Source organism: Schistocerca piceifrons, chromosome 5 (assembly GCF_021461385.2).
Source record: "Schistocerca piceifrons isolate TAMUIC-IGC-003096 chromosome 5, iqSchPice1.1, whole genome shotgun sequence".
NCBI classification, from domain to species: domain Eukaryota; kingdom Metazoa; phylum Arthropoda; class Insecta; order Orthoptera; family Acrididae; genus Schistocerca; species Schistocerca piceifrons.
In genome coordinates this window covers 72030678-72051413 of record NC_060142.1, presented here as the reverse complement: position 1 = coordinate 72051413, position 20736 = coordinate 72030678, and the positions used below count along the sequence as shown (strand labels likewise).

The following is a 20736-nucleotide window of genomic DNA, read 5'->3' as shown; positions in this document are numbered from 1 at the left end:
CAAGTCCGCGTCCGCATTTCATGTAATAGATACAGAAAAATGTGAAGCGCTCAAGGCCTCGTTTGTCTCGAAACAACAAAATTCTTTTTATAACATTAATCGATGCGTGTACATAGAGATTTACAGAGGCCGCGCAGGAGCGGCAAAGATAAGGAAAAATAGATTCTGTCGCTGCTATGCGACGGTTCATTTCTTTTACATTACAATTGTTTGTAACTTCAGGCCGTCAGGCGTTTACTATTGAGCGTTTACTAGTGCTTGTGAGGCGAAAAGTACCAATATTACATCTCAGCGGACGACGCTTAAATGAAGCTCGTAATGTACCACGCTCACCTATCTGACTATTCAGAATCGAGATAGATATCGACTGATAGCGGCATTCATGTAGTGTGCCTTTCTGGAGATCCTTCATGTGATTCTTACAACTGAATGCAACAGTTTCTCATTACGTTTCGGGTGGCATGTTTCTGTTTCACTTTCACTAAATTACAGCCGTTTTACGTGGGGGGCCCGTCCTATTACGAATTTTGTTCATTCCGCATACACTTTAGTTGTGTTTCCGAGGTGGCTACTCATGTATCTCCTTTCTTATCCCACACGGTAGTGTCAGGTTTTCTCGGGGCTAATCTTTGTTCTACAGGTGCTTCGGGAGAACAAACGAGCAATAGATATCTCGTACATGCAAACTGGATTCCAGTACGAAACACTGCTTTGGTGTTCACTTAGGACCCACTTGCTGCATTTTTGTTTGTCTCTTGGAATGGATTTGTTCTTAACACTGAAAGAAATAATGATACAATTACGTTTCTGCTATTTTATACTGACGTTTTTTTTTACCTTTTTACGTCACTATGGATCTTGTGGACATGGTGTCCAGCCCGATTGGGGCACCTGTACAACTGGCCGTTCAGTCTGGATTCTTGCCGCAGAGTATACAAACATCCGGAGGTGGAGAAGCTGGTCCACTCGCAAGACCACTACGACCTGGTGATCGCTGAGATCTACGTCGACAGCATGGCCGTGTTCGCGCACAAGTTCCGAGCTCCTCTTGTTAGCATCGTTACCAGTATGGCGTTCCCAAGCGCCTACGACAGGGTACAGTACTGCATAAACTAATAAATTCTGAGACATTTTGTAGTATTGTAGAATTACGCCTGCTGCCTTCCAACAAGTCGCCTTACATGTATCTTTACTTATTATAAGGTTGTGAATTCTTGTTTACGTTCAGCCTTGAATAGCAGTATGAAAGTACCACTTTCCTCCACAAATTCCTATGTATGTGTAGTTGTAGTGACTTGTACAGTGTGTAACACGTATAAATGCAGATGTTTCTATTGGTGATTGGTGTCAGTGTACTGAACAACATTACATCAGTATTTACTTCACTTTCAGACTAATGATTATATCTGTTAGGAGTAGTATGTTTGTAGGTTGCTCTGTACCTACAAGTAAGTGCACGTGGCAAGAGCAAGCCATTAATGCTTATTTTCCCCCGCGCAGCAGGTCTGGTGCTGAAGTGCTGAAGCACAGTTGTGAAACGGTTAATCGACACTGACAGGTGTAGTTCACTTTGTGGTACATTTACAACTTCGCAGAAAACATCAAGTCATAACGTTTGTGATGTATTTGTGGGAAAACTGTTAGATGCGGAGAAAAAACAACCAACACACTCATGTGTATGGATATTAAGGTACCACTTATAAAAATTTCTGGGATTATATCCATTACGCCCTATATGTATGTCTAAGGTATAAAATCAGAAGGTATTACATATGATTTGTGGTATGCATTACTGGTGTTAGGATGCCTGGAAATGGAAGAACCACCCAAATTAAGGACTGAACATCATTTGTATCCAGATTTTTATTAACACTCCTGAGAAAGATCACCAATTAGGTCCATAGGATCTAGACACATAAAGACAAAAACTATACAGTTATATAGAACCATTTAGGAGAAATTACTGGCAGTCGATCAATAATATTATCAAATATTTCAATGGGATCAAATAACAAAAAGGTTAGAGCGTTAATTCAGATACTTGCTCTCAACTCTCCAAATGTCATTCATAGGAACATGAGGTATGGAAATTTAAATTTACAACAATTGTTGTTCTCTTTCGAAAAGTATGCAAATTTTGTGTGCCGCTCGTTACTATTGCTGAAGTATTTATTGCAAATTTCAATAAGAGAAGCAACTGAAGTTACTTAACAATGTCTTCAAATGTTTTAATGAAACAGTCTTCAAAACAGACAGGTCATAAACAATCTAAGAATGTGTTTGACTAAAATACCGGTACAACTGATAATTCAGGCTTACGTAAAATGGAATTCATTAAAAGGAAACAAAAACATTTAAAAGTGCTTGATACAAAACCACCGCAGGTCAAGCAGTGTGGTCCAGTCGAACAAACCAGAAATTGCTTATGTCAAGGCCCGATAAGCTGCTCGCCGCACTCTTCCTTTTCTAAGTGACCAGTGGGGACACGCTCAAGGCACAAACATACAATGATAGCCTACCTAACAGAGAAGTAATTTTTAAGTTAAACAATTAAAAACCTAGGTCATCAGATTAGAACGCTGGCAGCTGAGACAAAAGAGTTGTCAAAAGTCGCTAAAATATAAGGTAACTGTCTAAGAAAACCATCTCCACTTACACCAACTGAGAATCAGCTTCAAGTCATGCCCAGAGCCCTAAACGGTAAATATTTAAACGTTGCGCGCGACGGAAAACGTAGATGAAAAGAAGACGTGAACACAAGTGTGATGAACCTCACCAATGTAGGCAAAACCTTCGCTTGGAAGTATAACCCAACACAGTACATGCAACGAGATTTTCCCCAGTAAGGAACATAAGCTTGGGGGCTCAAAAAAACTAAAGAAAGCGACTTGGCGGTTCAGTGCACAACGTACCATGCAAAAAAGAATGTTTTGGATGTCATGAATAATGATAATTGAACATAAAAGAAATGTACAGGATCCCAATACTTTAAAACACACGATCAAATTAGAACTTTATGACAATTACCAATGGAAGCTACTACGTTATGGGCGGCTGGTGTGGCATAGCGGTTTTAGACGCTTCAATCCGGGACCACGCAACTGCTACGGTACTTAGGTTAGTTAGGTTTAAGTAGTTCTAAGTTCTAGAGGACTGATGACATCAGATGTTACGTCCCATAGTGCTCAGAGCCATTTTTTTTACTACGATTTGATACGAGCGACACAATCGTCGAATCACATGGCCAGAGACAGGAACAGGGATCAACGACAACAACAACAACAACAACAGGGAGGTGAACCGAGTGTGATATAGAAGCAGCAGGGCACAAACACGAGCAGGAAGCGAACAACTCATCATTATCACGCACACAGCGGGGAGCACTATCAGTCTACGAAAGCCGCGTGGTCTCGGCACTGAAGCAACGAACTAAAAGTAGCTCACTGAGCATACAAAGCTGCTGAGCGTGGAAAACAGTGGAATAACTTAAAACCCACCAGCAGATGTGTGGATGACAGCGACCGTCCGATCGCCTCCAGACCTGCTCGGCTATAGGAATAATGTGTCGACTCTCGTTTCCGGTGCAGGTCCCTCGAGTTCGGAAAAGCTCAGCCAGACCAAACTATAAGTCGCACGTGTGGTACAGTGTCGTGCAACAAACAACCGGCTGCTTGCCCCGCAGACCTGCGCTGTCCACGCTTCTTCAGTGACTGCCTCTCCCAGAAAGCAGCCTCAGCGGCATTAGCAGTAAACATGCCATGCACCTTCACGCCAAAGTTGGTATTCCAGGAAATGTGGCACGACCTATCGATCGCAGGAAGTTTCAACTTGTAGCGACTTCGTAGCTCCACTACCACATCAAGGAAAATATACTGGGATACGACAAAGGGATATAGGGTAGCAGTAGCAGGTTAGAGCTTTTCAAGTAATCAGAGATATCGAAGAAGAATAGGAAACTGCAAGGCCGATGATTCCATGTACGTGTAGAGCAATGTTTGACAGCGAGATAGCGAAAGTGAGGAGTCGGGTCCCACTTGCGACGTCAAGAGGAATATTTCGGTGGGACAGCAACAATAAGGTATCTGAAACGGTAATGTGGTGTACAAATATGCTTAGACTACATACCCTGCCGGCAAGCTCAGTAGCAGCTCAATGGTCAGCACGTCAGCCGTCACGTGGAGGACCTGGGTTCGAATCCTGGTATTGCCTGGGATTTTTTCCTTGTGAAAGGACATGAACAGCGTGAAATCAGCCTCGTCACGAAGGTGGAGGAACTGCTTGATTGAGAAGTAGCGGCTCCGAGGTCAAGAGAGCCGACGGCGGGGGGGAGAGCGGTGTGATGAACCCTCTACCCTCCGTGCCGCATCCTATTACGCCGTTGTCAGAGGATGACACGGTGGTCGGTCGGTCGGTAGCAAATGGCCCAACAGGGCTAGGACGCCGAGCACTGTTTTATACGAGGGTCAGTTAAATGAAAACCTTAAATTTGTAATGACAAATCGAAATTTCGCGTCGTTATCCTATAAGTTGGTAAGCGTGCTACAAACAGCGTGCAGAATGGCCTGTAGGTGGCAGCATAGTGCAGATGCACACATACCGTCGCAGTATCAGTATAAAGATGGCCGCCCCACTTGCGACTTGCACCAGGGAAGAACAGCGTTCTGTTATTCGGTTTTTGAGTGAAAACTATTGAAATTCATCGACGAATGAAGGTTCAGTACGGTGATGCATGTTTGTCACAGCAGCAAGTCTACGAAGTTCGCAAATGGTGTGACTTCAGTGGAAGATGCTCCTCGTCCAGGTCAGGCACAACGAGTTGTGACTCCACAGAACATTGCAGCAGTTGAAGCCATAGTGAAGGAAAACCGCCGAGTGACACTGAATGGCGCAATGGGTGTAAAGAAGTTCCGTTCTGATGGAGAGATACGCCACGTGATGCATGAGTGGTTGCGCGGGCTACCAAAAGAATTTTTTTCTAAAGGAATTTATGGACTTTGTAAGCGCTGGAGGACTTGTATTGAGCGTGGGGGAGATTATATTGAAAAGTGATACAGCTTTGTACCACTTCTGGACAATAAATAATATTTAAAAAATATTTAAGGTTTTCATTTGACTCACCCTCGTATATCGTTACCCGTGGTTTTATTTGTATAGCCAGATACAGAGAAGCTCTTACGCCTAACATTGTGGAAATGTAGAAGATACGTCTGTAAGAATGACGTTGAAAACGTTCCATTTAAACACGAGAGCAAAACTGGTGAAGGATGTATGGGATGGAGATGAAACTGAATGACTTGCGCTTAAATACGAAGGGCGTTCAAAAAGTAATGTAGCAGTTTTTACCTGACAGCATGTTGTTTTCATTCAGGATTCCAAAACACCGTATTATGCTCCAGTCTTATGACTACAAAACTATATTTATGAATATAATCTCCGTTCCATGCGACGACCTTGCGCCACCTTACTGGGAGACCCTTTACGCCCGCATGGTACCACCCTATTAGTAGGCACTGGAGCCAACGTCTTGCTGCATCAGTAGCCTCTCCAGCAGTCTTGCACTGCTTCCAGCGGAATGCATCTTTCATTGCGCCCAACACATAGAAGTCGGAAGGTGAGAGATCTGGGCCATAGGAAGAAAAATCCAACGAAGCTTTGCGAGCTCCTCTCGGGTGCACAGACTTGCCCAACTCCTTGCAGTTTCATGGAGAAGGAGAAGTTCTATTGCATTTTTGTGCCGACGAACACGTTGAAGTCGTTTCTTCAGTTTCCTGAGGGTAGCACAGTACACTTCACAGTTGATCGTTGCACCACGAGGGAGGACATCGAACAGAATAAACTCTTGAGATTCCCTTACGTCCGTCACCATGACTTTACCAGCTGAGAGCATAGGTTGGAACTTTTTCTTCGGAGGGGAGGTTGTGCGCCAGCACTCAATGGATTTCCGTTTGGTTGCCAGTTCGAAGTGGTAAACGCAATGCATCAAGGCTCGTGATGAGGTCCGGTACAAAATTGACACGACCTGCCTCGTAACACGTAGATGGTCCTTAGTTGCTCTTTATTGTTTACTGTTATGCAGCCAGGTACCCAGCTTGCACACACCTTTGAGTACCCCAACTGGTGGAAACACTATAAGCAGAGACATCCAGTTGAGCAACATGGCGATTGATTGTGATCCATCAATCACCTCGAATGAGCGTGTCTGCACGTTCCCACTTCGGAAGAGTTACAGCTGTGTGTGGCCCACTGGCACACAGATCAGACGTGTTTGTGTGATCTTGTTGCGGTGATGAGAGAAGCGTCACCCGACGACTCACCGTGTTTCTGTTCACTGCCACATCTCGACAGACAAACGTCTAAGAACATCTGAGATGCCCCTGTTTTCCGCATAAAGAAATAAAGAGACAGCTCTCGGAATGCCCGCGGAAGGCAAAGGTCCCGAGGTCGAGTCTCAGTCTGGCACACAGTTTTAATCTGCCAGGAAGTTTCATATCAGCGCACACTCCACTGTAGAGTGACAATTTCATTCTATGTTTGTGTTGATCATACAATGAACAGTATTGTGAGTCTTGACTAAATTACATGCCACTAGATTGCCAAGTGTAGTGTATCCATCTACTGTATTGGAAAATATAATTTAAATAATGAACATAAACACATTTTACAAACTTCTTTTTTTTTTTTTTTACTCTGCTACAGATGGGGAAACCCTGACCATCCGGCCTACATGGACTCGTACTTCTCTCCCCACTCGGCGCCCTTCACCTTCTGGCAGAGGGTGAAAAACTCGTTCCTGCACGTCGCGGCCCGCTTCTGCGACTGGTGGTTCGTAGAGCGAGGGATGGACCAGCTGCTGGGAGAGGTGTTCGGCGATGCAGTGCCCCTGATTAGGGAGATAATGCGCCACACGAGTCTGCTGCTCGTCAACAGCCACTGGAGTTCCGGCAACCCCATACCCACGGTGCCGGGTGTCGTTGAGGTGGGCGGCCTGCACGTCAAGGAGCCGAAGCGTCTGCCACAGGTATGAGGCGCGCAAAATATCTTGGAGCGTACATGCACAGGCAGCGAAGTAGGAGAGGGGACGGCGGTGTGGTGGGGGCTCCCCGTCGACAGGCACTGTGTGGCAGGCGCGTTGCAATTCGACAGCTGAGAGCGATGCGCAAATACACGTTCATATCTCACATAACTAGTAAAGCTACTGCTAACGCGTCAACAGTCATATTAAAACGTTGCATCACTATGAGTAAGAAATCGACAAATATCGTCATTCAAAGTCAATAGTTTCTCACTAGAGTCCTGAAAGAGAATTAGTCATACAGATCATGGCAGCACAAGTCGAAGCACACATGTCCACAATAAAATCTCATAAAACCGAAAATATGTAAAAAATATAGCATAGCGGACAACGTCACCTATGCAATACTGAAAACTGAAAAGAAAAAAAGTAGCTTACGTGTATATTTTGTCAAAATTTTAAAAAGTTTTCTGTAATTTGAGGAAAGCAGCGATCTGTGTGAAATGCTGAACATCAAACAAAAACAGTCCAGCAATGACATCTGTACTTCTATGAATCTCGCTCCATCCGCCGCCACCAGCAGCCGTAATGGCGGGGAAAAGCCTGAAGATAGTCGGAGGAAAGGGCCGAAACCGGCTGCTAATGAATAAAAATCTGAAAACGCGGTCGAGACTGTTTTGATTTGATTTTTAGAATTGTCATTCTCTGGGAATCTTTTCGCCAATACTACGTAAGTATTAAACTTTAGTCTCCTTCTTCCACATCTGAAGTGGTGAAACCATGGGAAGTACTTGCACCATGTTCCCCCACCTTCATTCAAAGAGCACACTTTATACCGAGAGTTGTACTTCGCCGTTTGCATGTTCCAGTATGTGAGTACACTTCTATTTTCAATCTTCAACGGGCCCTAAATCAATATCTAGTGTGTATAAAAATTATTATATTAGTAAAAATGTACAACACCACTGGCTACTATTATTCCAGGTAATGCATCAGTAATATGAAAGGATTTTTGTTTTGATAAACTACCTCTTGGCTTCTGTCTTGGGTTCTTCAGCCGACGTTCGTCTGATGATTTTTCTTACGTTTCACCAGCATGAGTGGCTGGCATCGTCAAAGTTTCACCATCCATTGCTGGTGATGGACAGCGACTGCAGACTATATATACTTGGCGCACCAACGTGCTAGGCCTTCTCCGCAGTCTTTTCTGGTGTGATGTTTTGACTGTGTACGTGTGCTAATGGTTAAGGTATTGGACTATGCTTCATTATCCAAAAGATTATGTTTTGATAGCGAGAAGTATTTGAACTAAGAGGAACTGAACCAAGGTCCTGGTGGTTATAAAGTAAACTGCGGCTAAAGCCAATAAAACAGCTGCCAGCTTAATTAGACAAACTGGTACCTAGAGATTACACTGATAACGAAATTGACTATTATGTATGAGTTTACTTAGTACTAAAGTCTGGTTTGCCACATAGGAGACGAAACAGTGTCACCATCTTGCAATCCAACACACTTCTTTCGCTGTTTGACATTCAGTTTTAGTATTAACTAGTGCATTATGAGATCTGTACTAAAATGCGTTTAATATTCATAATCATGTACTACTGCTTCAGAACTTCTCTCCCCCCTCCCTCGCCCCCCCCTCTCTATCTATCTCTCTTTCCCTCCTCTCTCTCTTTCTCTTCCTAACCCCCCTCTCTCTCTCTCTCTCTCTCTCTCTCTCTCTCTCTCTCTCTCTCTCTCTCTACCTCCCGTTCCCTCCGTCTATACGCTGCTAGCCATGACAGTTGCTACACCACTAAGTAGGCATGCAAGAAAAGTAGAACTGGCTCCACTTTGTGTACTACATGATTGGATATGAAAATGATGAGTAACTGCACGCAGTAGGTGACCCTGTATACATTCTGCATATAAGGAAACATTACGCAGCGATTTTCGTATTCAGAAAGGCCTATTGAATGTTTTTTGCTTGCTAGAAGGTCGTGTTACGCCTCGTACATGAAGGAGATGCGTCCAACAGCACGTGTTCTAATTCCACAGTGGCAGCGTCTGGTCCTATCGAGATTACGAGCTATCGTTCCGCGATATTGCTGCTCTCGCTGATAGGGATCCAACGACTTCATTCAAATTATCAGTCAATAAAACGGATAGAGGCACAAAATATTACGAAATAATCTGAGATTACGCAAGACCACCAACGCACAGACATACATTACTACACTGGCTTTACCCTATACGGCATCACTGGTGTCACGGAAGAATTGCAGTGTGGCGGCGAATGAAAAGGATGTGTGAAAATGGTTCAAATGACTCTGAGCACTATGGGACTTAACATCTGAGGTCATCAGTCTCCTAGACTTAGAACTACTTAAACCTAACTAACCTAAGGATAGCACACACCTGAGGCAGGATTCGAACCTGCGACCGTAGCAGCAGCGCGGTTCCGGGCTGAAGCGCCTAGAACCGCTCGGCCACAACGGCCGGCAAAGGGCGTGTAAACACCTGTTTATTTACCGATAAAACAGTCATCAAAATGGGGGTAAACTCATATAACTACGTTACGTTTAGAGTTTTGACATACGGTCAGAACATGCATCGTGTTTGGCTGTAATTTTTTGTACAGCAGACGGATGATGCAAGGAAAGGAACATGTCTCAATGCAAGCATAACTAGAAACAGCTCACGCATTTTTGTTTTTGTACTGTTTGTAACTGTAAATAATTATTCTACAGTGTGTCTTATCCGAAATATCGGCAGTGCTGAAATAATTTATAGATTTTTAAACAGACGTAGCTTTGTAGAAAGTGAAGGCAATCTGAAAATTATATCTGATAACGAGTCAAATCTAGTACAAAGAACCGTTATTACTCGAAGAACACTAATAGAGTGTACTTAAAACAAAGACACAGTAACTGAACCACGATAACGTATGGACGTCAAACCCATTTAAAGTATATAACAAATTGGATAACAACGTTTCCTAGTTAGTATTTACTGGTAATATTAGGAATATTGTACCACAATTATTGAACAATTTACTTACAGATAACCTGACGTCGACTATTTGTCGACAGGCCTGTTGCAATGATTAAAACGATCTGACGTAGCAGCGTTTTTAGAATTGTAATTACAAAATGTGGAATCGATGGCAAGGAGGGCCATCTCAACGCCATGTAAGAACATAACGTTCCCACGAGACTTACGTACTGTGCCATGGAACTTCAACTACTTAAACTGAACTCGGAAAACGAGTACAGGGTGACATCTATTAAGATATTAACATTAAATGTATGAACTACGGGGGATAGGCAAAATAGTGTGAAGTACTTCCTTGGGAATCGTTTATTAATAAGTGTAAGATCTCCATTGGCCCATAATACTTGTGCGATTCTTCTTGGAATATTGACATATAATGATTGTATAGTTTTTGATTGTATAGTCTTCAGTGGAATGTTATGCCACTCTTCGATCAAAACCTCTTCTAACTCCTGTAGCGACGAGGGAGGCGGAAATATGCTCCGGAGTCGGCGCTCCAATACCGCCCACAAGGGTTCGATAATGTTGAAGTCCGGGGACTGTGCTGTCCAGGGAAGACGCTGCAGTTCAGTTGCATGCTCCTCATACCACGATTGTACTGTACTGGCTGTGTTAATAGGTGCATTATCGTCCTGAAATATGGCATCATTGTTTGGAAACAACATATTCATTGGGTGCACCTGATCACATAAACTGTTCACATAATCGATTGCTGTAACACGGCCTATCAGAGTAATGATGGCAAAAGCGGAATAAAATTATATGGCTACCCACACCATCACCATTCCACCTCCATGCTTAGCCGCTGGAATCAAGCAATCAGGATAGTAGGCTTCTTTTAGCATTCTCCAGACGTAAACACGGCCCGATGTTGGAAATAACATAAACATTGACTCGTCGCACAATATGGCATGTTTCCACTGATCAGCCGCCCAGGATTTATGCTCCTGACACCATGTTTTACCCTTGTTTGCCCTGCTTCTCGTGACTAATGGTTTTGGTATAGCAGCTCGTCCATGAATATTCGCTTTATGGAGTTCTCGGCGGACAGTGTCGATAGATACGGGGTCTCGAAGATGGCTATTGAGCTCTCCAGTAGCTACCATAGTTCTGTGTTGGTTTGACAAAATTCGTGTTAGCGTACGACGGTCTCTGTCATTTGCTTTTGATTTGCGCCCACTGTTACGTTCACACGATGATGTTTTTCTGTGTTTTGTGTAGGTTGTCATGACTGTTGAAGCAGTTGCTCTTGACCCATTCAATAAGCTGGGTGGCTCGGTTGCTGCTGCTCCAGCTAATCGGGCCCCTACAATCTGCCCTCTTTGGAACTCTGTTAGATCTTTCGTTGTACGTCGACCTCGGCCTCTGAATGCAAATACGAAGTGTGCACTACTCGTAGACAACTTGCACTGATGGCTAGTTCGCACTGAACTTGCACAGTCCAGCGCGGCACGTGCCTTACCTGCGTTGTTGACCATCAAACACATCCATCACGTTACTACTACTGTTCACATTGTTTTGCCTGTCCCCTGTATGATACGAAAATCCTCATAATAAAGCCTTCATGGGATAACTGACACGAGTAGTTTACGGAGCAGGATTAATTTATGAGCAATAAGCTGTTACAGAAAGACAAAGTTCATCATGTGTCAGCTCCATTTAAATTCTAAAGCAATATCATACAAGTTCCCTTACATTAACTGCAGACATATAAGTTAGCTCACATTTCATAGTGACAATAACAACCCCATAATACTGACAGGACATATATGGCTCCAAATCGAACCCAACTCAGAACCATTCCAACACAGATTTTTGCGTGAACCTTTCAGGTATTCCCAGTCGTTCTGTATCCACACACTTCGATTTTATAATTTTATTCTTAGGGCGCTCCACACTCTTATTTGAAAATTTTCACATAAGATCAGCAATTGCGTTACTAAAACCTGAAAGCACCAATAGCATTACTAAAACCGAAAAGTAAATCTCATTCATTCAATAATAAATTTAAAGGGACATTGATATAGAACGTAAGGATCATTTTTTATCACCAATGTGGCATTGTTCCAATCTCCTAACCACTGTTATTTGTTCGGACCTCCCTGTTTACTGTCCACACAGAAAACTGATAGTTCAAATGGCTCTGAGCACCATGGGACTTAACTTCTAAGGTCATCAGTCCCCTAGAACTTAGAACTACTTAAACCTGACTAACCTAAGGACATCACACACATCCATACCCGAGGCAGGATTCGAACCTGCGGCCGTAGCGGTCGCGCGGTGCCAGACTGTGGCGCCTAGAACCGCTCGGCCACCTCGGCCGGCTAACAGATAGTTACTATACCTAAGGTTCATCTGCTGCCCGAAGGATACAGAAAAATCTATGTGAGGTGCAATGACACAGTTAGAACTCCTCAGTTAGGTGAAAATGATTTGATATAAAAAATGCACTATAACCCAGTTCCCACATCACTGTCCTGTGGACTTTATACTCACACATGTGCTAATGTGATAAGTAAACAATCACCAATAACCTCTCTTTCGTTATGTGAAGATACTTAGGGGGTGACAAGGAAAAGACCAGCTATACGATACATTATATTTACGGTAAAACACAATGACAACAAGCAATGAGTAATGTCATTTCAGCACAGCAAATTGACTTACATATGGAATTAATCAAAGAGACTACCACATAACAGTGCCTTGTGTCGGGCCTTCTCTTCCAGGGAACAAGAGGCTGTTCCTACCTGCTCCATTACACGGAAAGCAATATCCCACATGTCCATGTTGTACAGGCCTCATTCCTCTCTGAAGGCGATGACTCAAAGTCTCCACAGTTAAGCACGGTAACCACCGCAAATTTCCACGTCAGTCACAGAAGAACGACTGCCATAGCCCCACTTGTTACACACACGTTCCATTACAACCTGCCACAGATAAACCCTGCGCTTCCTTGTTATCGTTAACGACCTTCCTGGTTGCCGTCGCCATCCTCTCAGTGGTGCACTTCATGCAGCCCATCGACCGCTTCGAACCTATCGATAGGCAAAGACATGCCAAACGGCACAGTATGAGAGGGCAGATAGGGTCGTCCAGTCGTGTCGCGAACTTAAATTCAGGAAATTGACTTGTTAGCAGAAAGGCGAGTAGGTTTCAACGCAGGCAGCGTGAGGACATCCGAAGCACCACGGCGCGTTAGCATGGTGAACACTGTTGCCGATCCGCTGCACATTTATACGCTGTAGTGGGCCAGTCCATGTTACCCACAGTCGTAGGGTTTGTGCCGTGTGGGGCTGTGGCGAAGATCTGTTAGACGCTCGAAAGCATTAAGAAGATTTATGTTTTAATCAGAAGTAGACAGTAAATCGGCACCTTACGCGTGCTTTTGGAGCACACCCCAGGCCAGGAGGTGCTGATCCATACACGCTTTGCAAGCTCGACGTGGCAACTGTTGCGTCCCAAGTGGACTACGATCCCAGTAATGCTAACAACACAGGCAGGACAGTGGCATGCAGCTCTGCTAATTGATCTTCAGAACATTCTTGTTGAAGTCGAAGATCAGTGCCCAGGAGTGGAAGCCTCCAGCTCTGCTTGGAGTGTGTGCAGTTGTGCAGAGGAGGGCTGCAGCCTCCCTTGAGGCTGGCAGCATTGTGCCTGCTGCAGATACCAGGAAGAAATGGCTCACCTTCAAGATGACAGATGACGATCTCCTACTGGGCCCTAGTCGTCAGACCTCCAGAAGGCCAGATGGTTGGTTACAGTCACAGTACCCCGTCATTCTCCGTTCAGTAACAGACACTACAGCTCTGAAACTCACAGCAGAAAACGTCCCTCCAACAGGACATGGTGCTTCAAGGAAGTCTAAAGGCGACTAGTCAAGCACAGTGTCGACCAACAGAAGCCTCCCCTCTTGACTGGACCTCTACAATTGAATAGATATTCACGAGGACAGCAATAGTGTCTATGTTGCGTGCGCTTGTGTTGCCTGGTAAAGTGAGGCAGCAATGATATCATACGTCCTGGCTTTCCCATTTGGTTAGCTCTATTGGTCGCTTCAGAATTTCTCAACTTTGCCTTTCAGAAGCTTTTTTATGTTGTGTTGGTAAATGAGTAGCTGCTCTTACGATTGATCTGTGCTTTTTTTGTGACACTCTGAGCAGTCACCATTATGACGCTATCCTCCTTTGTGCTACATTTACAAGTAAGTCACATTTATCAAAAAGTATTTCTTGTTGTTGACCTGTGCTGTAACGAATCGAAGCTCGCCCCATGTATAAATAAAAGGAGAAGAATGTTATAGAAATATGTGTAGTATTAGTGACCTTCGGCAGTTATATTTCTTCTTTTTCATCGTTTCTCCCGCAATATAGTGGGCTCCGCTCTTCCTACTCCCCAGACTTCATGTGGCGCCATCTTGTTCTTCTTAAGGCTGGAAACCCGCCCTCTTGAGGTCAATATGAAGCGTATCTCCGCATCGTTGCTTAGGTCTCCCGATACGTCGTTTACTTACGTCATTCAGAGAAAACAAACGATTTGCTGTTGTTTCTTGATCTGCTCTAAGTGTGTGTCGATACCAATGAACATGGTTTCCCCTTGGTTTTCAACCATAGGTACAACTCCATACCGCCTTGGAATTTCATCATTAGTGACATGATAATGAAATTCTTGGGCAGACATCCACCGAAGTTTCTATGTTTCCATAACAGCAACACATTATTCTGCTCCTTTCGTTGTTGGCCAACATTGTGCGCTGTATAAGGCAACTGGGCAGATTGCAAACTTGAGTCTATTTGCATCTTCATATGGCAAGACACACGAATAATTCTCAACCATTTAAAAATACATTAGTTAGTTATCTCATTGCATGTTTGATACACGATCTGAACGACCTTTTTATTGAAACAATGTGTAGCGAGTAAGTTTACAGGACATTTATACACTATTACTATTAATACAATGAACACATGGCAGAATGTTTTGTTCCTACTCATGGAATTACACTTAAAGACAATATTGATTTTTGCTCGTAAAGGATTTGGTGGTGAAATACTGTTAATGAAAGTGGATTTGATAGTGATGTTATTTGGTTAATTTAATTTATATTGGCTCTGAGGTGTTTACACATCGCCCATAATCTCATTATGGATTATTCTAGTAGAAATTTTAAGATTGCTTCAATACAGATGAATAAGCGGTAACATAGTAGATGTACTGGAAAGTGTATCTAGGAACAGATTCAAGATGTAACTTATTACTAAAGTAGTTTACTTACAATGAAACTTTTTCTGTGCAGATCAGAATGACTTGAGTATAGATTTTATTTATTTAGTTTTTATTTATTTAATTATTTAATAGAAATAATTATACTTTATTATATTGTCTTATTATTTTTAAACTATAGTTTATGGTAATGTAAGTGATTTATGCAATATTACATTAAATGTGTTAGAGTAGATTTAATTTGTTGTTCCTTTTGTTTAAGGATTTATCAAAATTTTAGTGTTTATTTTGCTTGTCTCATTTCAGGTTGATTTACAAATAACTTATAGTTATTGTGTCGTAATTATTGTTAACTTATTTGAAGAAATGATATGTTAATCGTTTTCTAAGATATCTAGTTTATTAACAAAACATTAATTTTTTTAATTTGATACACTTAAACTTATTTTTTTAAATTCAAATGTGAACTTATTTATTCTTTAAGGGATAAGATTTAAAGTTAGTAATGCATAATTTACTTATTTTAGAATTTAATACAAAACATTAAACCATCTATTTAAATGTTTAATTTAGATGTTTTGTTAAGATTTTAGATTTAATTTAATAATCCTTGTAATAATGCTAAAATTAGTGTATTTATGTGTATTGAATATTTGCTGCTGTTAACTTGTAAGAAACCAGGCAAAATCGATATCAGCCTGTTTATTAAAAACATGTTCTCTTGATAATTTTCGACATTTGGCCTGGTCACTGAGTGTTTTTTTTAAAGAGCCACATTATTTTGACCATACAAAGGTAGTATAATCATTAGTTTCTTAAATAGTGGGTGGAATGAATTGCTTGATGAGAAATCAATGTCTCTTAATAAAGTTTTGAATGTAACTTTAAAGTACATTACTTACATTTATCTTTAGGATGAAGAGGCTCTATAGAGCTTAACATTTTATTTTATGTAGTTTTTGGTTGGTCTTTCTATATTTAATGATAATGTTTTGTTCAGGTGACATGAAGAGTAAATAAACTTCATTATTAAATCATTGATTTATGTTTGTTATCATGATCAATAAGTCATGATTGTAAGTTTAAGTTACCTTATGGATAACAGCATAACTGTTTTCAAGAGCTCATACTGACACAGCTAATTGTGACCTTGATGTTGGATAAACAAATATTTTGGGTGCAGGAGCCTAGCAATTAGTTCCATTTGACCTTTAAATTATTACATGATCTGACTTCAGACTAGTGTGAGCCAGTTTGGTTTAAGGACCATGTGGATAAAATATTTTTATATTACTGATTGATATTAATTGATTGATATTTGGCAGATTAATGTGTTGAATTTAGGATTCATTTATGTAGATTTTTCTAGTAATATTATTGCTACTTTATGATTTATTTGTATTTATTTTAATTTTTCTTCTTTTAGTTATTTGTGATTTTCTGGAAAAATGGTTTGGGTTAGCTTTAAAAATTTCTTTGCTACTTGCCAGACATTTTATATAACTGGGCAAAGATGTTTGTTGTTGGATATTGACTAGCTTTCAGAACCACTGACATCTTTACTTATGGATAATGAAGTTCATTTTCCATCAAGTGTTGTAGGTATGGATCTCATTGTTCTTCTTAAATTATGTTGGATTAATTATGATGATTGTAATTATGGAATGTATGAACTGTGATAGCACAGTTAAGATGCTTAGATCTTGGAAAAGATACCTAAATGATGTCAATGTGCGAACACCACACATTTTTCTTACTGCTCTCTTTTGTGCAATCAGTACTTTACAAGCTATGTCATGAAATTAATTAGTGTGTTTCCGAGTTTAACAATTATACAAAGAACAAAATTGGCTGAACTCAACTATTTCAGAAACTTAGTAACATCTTCGAGTTCAAGTTGCAATTAACATCTAAACACAGAATTTTGGAGCATGCTACCATATTTACTGGCTTCTGCTTATATGCTACATCAGTTTTTGTATGACTGTATTTGCTGCACAGAACTGAATATAGTGCTCCTTTTTTTAAAATTTGGAGCGAGTCACTTTTCTGAGAATGACTTCATAATTCTACTGTTGCTGTCCCCATAGTGAGGTTTATCGTAGCACTAGTATTGTCTGCAAAAAGTATCTGTTCTTGTTGCTTAATGTTAAATGGGAGACCATTGACATATACAGGGTGGGTTTTTCCACTGTGTACAAAGTCTAGGGATTGATCGATGAGAGGATACAGAACTTATGTCTGGAAATGCATGGTTTCCGTGACCATTTACTCAATCATACTCTGTCTCAGAAGTATCGTGTATGTAGAGCCCATTGAGGATGTGGAGACACCGGAGGAGCATATTCATGCCGCCTTTGACGCTTTTGATGTGAATGTGTGAGACAGAATATGCTACAGAGGGTACATGTATGCACTGAGGCACATGGAAATCATTTTCAACACATTCTGTAATATTGGCTGCATGATACAGGACATACTAGGCCGCGGTCTCTGTAACAATGTCTGGAAAGAGCACAGAAAATAGGAACTGACGATATTTTATTATTTAAGGCTTTGATGAGTGAATGTATAAACAGCGTTCTCAGTCGAGCCAACCTTCTGGAATCTAAATTGTGATGTGCTAAGTAAATTGTTTCTAATTAACTGTTGGCCAACTCTTGAGGAAATTTCTTTTTCGAAGTTTTTTGGAAAACGTCGTCAGTAAGGAAACTGGGCGATAACTGTGTCTTTCTTGCCACCTTTCTTATGAAGAGGTTTAAAAATGGAGTATTTGAAGGTGTCTGGAAAATTTTCCTTTCCAGTGTGCATTACACGCCTTATTAAGGACATTATTTATGAAGTTCAAAGAAGTTTTCATAATTCTGTTTGAAATTATGTCAACATCACATGAGCTTTTGGCTTTTAGAGATTTATTAATTTCGGTGAAAGATGTTGCTGCTAGTTCTAGTTGCTTAAAGCTTAATGGAATAACATTTTTAATATGTCCTCTTGCTTCTCCAACTGCACCCTGTAATCTGTATAATATAAAACCATATTGTGTTATTACATGTATGAGGTGTCTGTTAAAAGTGCTCGTAACTTGGTGCAGTTGGTCACTGAACGTGTTGCCGCTCGCAGACCACCCGCACGTGCGCGTCTTCATCACGCACTCCGGCCTGATGGGCACCCAGGAGGCGGTGGCGGCGGGCGTGCCCATGCTCGCCATGCCCATGTTCGGCGACCAGTTCCTCAACGCGGACCGCGTTGTGGCCGGCGGCAGCGGCCTCAAGCTGCTCTACCGAGACCTCAGCCGAGGCACGCTGGCCGCCGCCCTCAACCAGCTGCTCAACGACCCGAGGTGAGCCGCCTCCAATCTGGCACCCCTTCACACTTCTCTTAAATATTTTCTAATTCTGCACGAGTTTGCTGTTGCGAAAGTCGAGATAAGTAACACCGAGGGAACACAGAGAGAGGCAAGTGATGGAACAGCGCCTAGAAAATGGGGCTTAAACGATAACCATCCTCGCAAATGCGATAACATTATGAGATCTGGATATCTACATACACCTCCATACACCCCAAGCCACCTAGCACTCTGTGACGGATGACACTTCTGCTGCCACTGACTTTTCACTCCTTTCCTGTTCCAGTGACAGTCTGGAACCGCGCGACCGCAACGGTTGCAGGTTCGAATCCTGCCTCGGGCATGGATGTTTGTGATGCCCTTAGGTTAGTTAGGTTTAAGTAGTTCTAAGTTCTAGGGGACTGATGACCTCAGAAGTCCCATAGTGCTCAGAGCCTGTTCCAGTCGGGAATGTTGCCTGTGAAGAATGACAGTTCATAAAGCCCCGTATGGCATGTAGTTGAATGATTTTCACGTCGTCATCATTTCGCGAGATGTATGTGGGAGGAAGCAGCACTCTCTCGGAATTTCAAATATAAACCTCTCCGAACTGTGCAACTCCTCCCTTGTAGCTTCTGCCGCTTGAGTTTTTTGAGCATCTAAGTAATTCTCTCGGTCTATTAATACAACTTGGTAAACCTCCAAGACTTACGAACAATAGTCAAGAATCGGTAGAACGAGAATTTCGTAAACCAGTTATTCAGTGGTACAACTACGTTTGAAATTCTTGCAATGAATGTCAACCTGGCATCCGTTCTTCTATGAGTTTGTTTTATGCGGTCATTTCACTTCAGATCGCTCCGAACGCTTACTCCTATGTATTTTTATGATACATGCTGGTCCCAGTGATGCATTGCTGGTGGAGTAATCGAGCGCTAGAGAATCTCTTCGTCCTTTTATGCGCAATAAGTTACATTCACTTACCTTCAGAGTCAACTGCCAGTCCTTGCACCATTTGTCAACGTTCTGCATGTCTTCCTGTATCTCACCACAAGGGCAACGTTGATACAGACAACACCACCGCCCACAAACGGCCACTCCGGCCGGCTTCCATAGTTATCCAGTAGATCAGGGCTGGCCATGGCCTGCCAAACTGCACACGAGCCCAATGTGCCAGCTGTATGCAGACTGACGACCAGCCTCTCTCGGGCTTTGTCTGGCACTTCTCAGCAGCACTCAGTAAAGCGCGACGCTTCATTTTGAATCGCGACTTCCTTCTGTCGGCACAGCTTTCTTCAGTTCGGTATAATCGTGGTTCCTTACCCTTTGCTATTTGTTTGCCTTTGCTGTTTGTTTGTGGTGAAAAATAAGTTTACAGATCCAGTGGCTGTTTGCAGAAAATTGTCTATCGTCACAAACCTTTAAAAATGAAGATGAACGATAGAGGATAAGTCTAAAAATTCTCTATACCTATTATGAGATACAGTTGAGGGACTGATGACCCTGTAGTTTTGTCCCTTTATACCCCAAACCAAGCAACCAACCAACATACAGTTGCATAACCAACACGCACTGCAAATGTGCTATGGAATTACATTAAAAAATGCCAAAAGAATTTTAAGGTTTACCCGATAATGAAAGTGCAAAAAATTACAACGAATGATAGGATTCATTGTTCTGTGCAGGAAGAAGCACTTTGTGCTAAATTTGCAGGCATGGAGCATATGAAGGAATTGGTGGTACAAACTGTAAACTTTCTGAAGTCGCACATATTATTCCACTGTGAAGGAACTGGTGCGAGGATGTTGCACTGTGCCGGAGACGTGTGACCACCTCGACAGAGGACAGTTGTAAGAAAAGAATGATCGATTCGATCAGATGCATTGCTGAAGGTTAAGGATGCCAAAGCTGCACTCTAATATTGAGCTTGAAGGAGGGCAATCAGGTCTCTGTAACAGCAGTAGCTCAAGCTAGCTATGCCTGATAATAGGACACAGCATGAATGGCCATCCTCTAGAGTCATGCTGCCGAAAGATGTATAAAAATCTTCATGTCGTTATTTAGCAGGGTCAAGAAACGATAGTGTCTGATGTGTGGACCTCAATGGGGTTTGTGAATAGGGGCAATGAGATCTTGC

The 20736-nt window shown here is 42.2% G+C and overlaps 1 protein-coding gene across 1 annotated transcript in view; it reads left to right on the top strand.

Moving 5' to 3' along the window:
* The window catches only part of LOC124798742 (UDP-glycosyltransferase UGT5-like), an 84398-nt gene that overhangs the window by 60387 nt on the left and 3275 nt on the right, over nt 1-20736 (top strand). Inside the window, exons 2-5 of the mRNA XM_047262269.1 lie at nt 930-1100; nt 6697-7018; nt 15456-15466; nt 18366-18614. Coding sequence (XP_047118225.1) covers nt 930-1100; nt 6697-7018; nt 15456-15466; nt 18366-18614 — 753 coding nt within the window. The remainder of the gene's footprint in view (nt 1-929; nt 1101-6696; nt 7019-15455; nt 15467-18365; nt 18615-20736) is intronic.